Source organism: Gracilinanus agilis, unplaced genomic scaffold (assembly GCF_016433145.1).
Source record: "Gracilinanus agilis isolate LMUSP501 unplaced genomic scaffold, AgileGrace unplaced_scaffold55317, whole genome shotgun sequence".
Lineage (NCBI taxonomy): Eukaryota > Metazoa > Chordata > Mammalia > Didelphimorphia > Didelphidae > Gracilinanus > Gracilinanus agilis.
The window spans coordinates 332-4,050 of NW_025390596.1; the positions used below are offsets into that span (position 1 = coordinate 332).

At 42.2% G+C, this 3,719-nt stretch overlaps 1 protein-coding gene across 1 annotated transcript; it reads right to left on the reverse strand.

The window, feature by feature from the left end:
- Positions 1-656: 656 nt before the first annotated feature.
- Positions 657-1,670, reverse strand: NEUROD6 (neuronal differentiation 6). Its single transcript, XM_044684713.1, has one exon. The coding sequence runs from the start codon at positions 1,668-1,670 to the stop codon at positions 657-659; it is 1,014 nt and encodes a 337-aa protein (XP_044540648.1).
- Positions 1,671-3,719: the final 2,049 nt, after the last annotated feature.

The window sequence follows — 3,719 nt, forward strand, 5'->3', positions numbered from 1 at the left end:
CTTTTAAGAGGGAGGAATCATTTCTGAGTCCACCCGTGTTTTTCCCACTAAGAAAAGGGGGAAAAATGGCATCGTTTAAGCAATCCTTTTTCACCCTTCTCTTCCTCCTTGGCTCCATGGTCCAGGCTCCTCGTCAGCTCAGTGGCATTCTGGATCTAAAAAAGAAATCTGCTTCTGCAAAGTTATAGCATGTGGGATTCCTAATAACTGTAAATACAGGGTTTTATTCATCCACTTTTAATAACATGCATTTGTATAATTACTGTACAATCGAAATAGACATCAAGTTTGACGGTGGGCAGGTATTTCTTCCACAGTATTCGTCTAGACACACTGTTCAAACAAATTCAGTGAATTTCCAACGGAAAACAAATGCCCCAAAGTGCCAAACCCCCAAGCCTTTAAGAGAAACAGAATCACAGGACTTCACAGACAAAAGAAAAAAAAAAGCAAAAGCCAAAAAGAAAAGGAAAAGAAGTCCTCATAAGAAAAGAGGTTTATTATTACATAGAAAATTTCACAAGGTTCGAAACCACACTTTCGAAACTAGGGAACACCGTAAACTGAGTTGTGCCAGTTCCACAGGGCCCAAGCATCTGCTTTGTCTTAATGAGACGGGGGAGGTGAATGACCACTGTTTATTTTCATTTTCCTCATTAATTATGAAAAACTGCATTTAATTCATCTTGCATGGTGAGAGATTGGCCGCGCAGATGTAAGTCGTAAGGGAAGTGGCTGTCTGTAGGCAACCGAAACATGGAACCCTGCCCAAGGGGACCCCTGGGTGGCCCAGCACAGTAATGCATGCCATAATGGTAATTTTTGCCATAGTCCAAGGCTTCTTCTTGCTTCAGGGAAAATATCCCATTATAGTTAATTGGGGGAGGACTTAAGGGACCTTCAAACTGAGGGCTGGCACACTCCGGGGATGTGCTCTCATAGAAGGACTCATAAGCAGTGCAGTAATTGTAGGGCTTCATGGACTTGGCATTCTCCAGAGTTCCATGGCCTGGGGGCGTACTGAGCTCAGGGCTGTGGTAGGGCGGGTAGAAGCTGGAGTAGGGTGACCTTGTGTGGTGGGTAGTCTCGCCACCCTGACCCATCAGGAAACTCCTGGCATTAAGCTGCAGGCAGCCTGCCACCAAGTTTGTCGTTGGCTGAGAGAGCCCCTTGCACAAGTTCTGGACGAACGTGAGCAGGTCCGGCCTCTTGCCAATTCTCAAAATCTCCGAGAGGGCCCAAATGTAGTTTTTGGCCAGGCGTAAAGTTTCGATTTTAGACAGTTTCTGTGTTTTGGAATAGCAGGGGACCACTTTCCTTAAATTGTCCAAGGCATCATTGAGTCCATGCATCCGGTTCCTTTCTCGGGCATTGGCTTCCTGCCTCCGGAACTTGACCCTTTCCACTCGGATCTTGGTGGTCTTTTTTTTCCTCAAACCTCTCCTTCTGGGCAGCCCGTTCTCATCTTCCTCTTCTCTGTCATCTTCCTCTTCTTCTTTCTCGGTTTCTTCTCCGGGGCCCCTTTTTATGTGTTTCCCTCGGAGCACAATCTGTTTCGAAAAGCTTTCCGGTTTCTTAGTTTGCTTTTGGTCCTCGGTTTCTCTGGGAAACTTTCTGCACATCTGGGGCTCTGCCATTACAACAGACTCATCAAATGGGAGCGTTAGCATGGCTCTCTCTACAAGCTTAAATGACCTGAAAAAATGCCAGCACAATATTTAAAGTGTTTTCATTTCCTACTTACACACATGCACTTGCTTAATTATCAGATTCTATAAATGCATGGAAATGGCTGTTTCTTAAAAAAAAATACAACACTGACTTAATGAATACTTTTTTTCTGCATTTGAAAGAAAGAAATTGGAGTTTGAGTAGCCTAAAATGATAGAAACACGGATCCATGCAATAGCTCTGGCTAACATCACACACATTTATCTGAAGTAGGAAGTAAAACAGTTAGTAAACAAAACCAAACAGGACTCCCCGCTCCTCTCCTCCCCTCTTCATTTAGCTTGCATTTAAAACCAGCTTTTAGCCCCACAAACAGGACTGCGGAATCCCAGCAAATGCAAAACATGATATAGCAATGAAGAATTTCATTAATCCAAATTCCCCGGGGTGCAAAAATGCAAAGAGGTACCAGGTTGTTGCTGCTTCTTTGAAAGGAAAATGCTGGGTCTCCATCACTCAACCCTTTAACTTTATCGGCTAAATGATACCACTCTGGATTTGGGCAAATTACTGCTGGAATGCAAGGCTTCGGAGAGCAACGCTTCCATTCGAGACAATTTAAAACCACACATTCCTTCTGATTAGAGAAGAGATGTACAAAAGAGAGTTACCCTTTTCCTGCTCTAAAAAAATAAAGAGATCGAGTCACCTGGAATGGATTCTATAAAACAGGAAATCAAATTGCTCTTTAATTAAAAAAAAAAGAGTTTAACAGGTTTGGCATTTTTTTTTTAATGTTGAGGCTGTAGTTTTTCTCTTTTTCTGCTTTTAAAGCATCCTGGACAAAACCAAAGCAAAACCACCACCAAAAACCAGTCTCTCAGGGTTTTTGTTCTACTAGCCTCCGAAGTCTCCCTCTAGCTAATATCTGACAGCAATGGGCTGAAGAGTCAGACGGCAACTGTGCACGTGTGTTCAGAATCCAGAATGAAAAAGGAGAAAAGAATTGTTTTTTCCTATTATTTTTGCTTTAATTTTTTGTTTTCTTGGGGGGGGGTAGAGAAAATATTTAAGTCTTCAAAAAAGCAGACATTCAAAGAGGGACTTTTGAAAGGAACAACCTTTCCTTCCCACCCCCCTCCTGGACCCCTCCCCTCACCACACACACACACACACACACACACACACACACACACACACACACACACTAACTCCTAGTAATGTCCACACATTTACAATGTTACATAATAATAGTGAAAGTATGCAAGAATTACATCATGAGAATGAAATACCAAGACAAGTTCTAGGTAATCATAAGCATCTATCTAATACAAGACAATGAGACTGTATCTTTAAATACTTGCATGCAAAGCCAGCCTCCATGGAAAGAGATCTTTATTTCTATTACCTTAGGTTTTAATGTCATTCAATAATCAGTGTTCATTTTTTTGTCTTCCAATTCTTTTCAGTCCGAATGTCGCATCGTCTCCTGGAGTCTCTAGATCTGGGTATGGATCTCTGCACTATCTCATTGATCTCTAAAAAGTGACATTGATGCCAACTGCCAGAGCTGGTACCCATGCCATCTGCTAGTGACGTCACAGGGCAGAGAAAAACATGTGATCCTTTCTCTTGGGACCTTCATTCTGCACTGATCATCTGGCATCCCTGTAAGTGGGTACCAGCATTCATGTATCAACACAGAAGGTTAGACTGATAGAAAAAAAAAATCTGTACCAGCATTTCACATACTACAGTAGGTATCTTTCTCCTGGAACTGCTTCTGCTTCACAGGCAATCCATGGAGCTAGGTAGATGTCAGGTTTGGGCTTAACCCCTTGTCTGTAGCTGTAACTCTCAAAGCTCTTAATATTGCAGTTTATTTAAAATGTGTTTGATTTTGTGTGTGTATGTGTCTGTGTATTTTTGGGGTGGGGGGTTGCTCAGACTTAAAAAAAAATCTTCTGGATTTCCTTCTTTCCTTGTCTTTTTATTCCCTTTTTCACTATCTTCTCTCTCTCTCTCTCTCTCTCTCTCTCTCTCTCTCT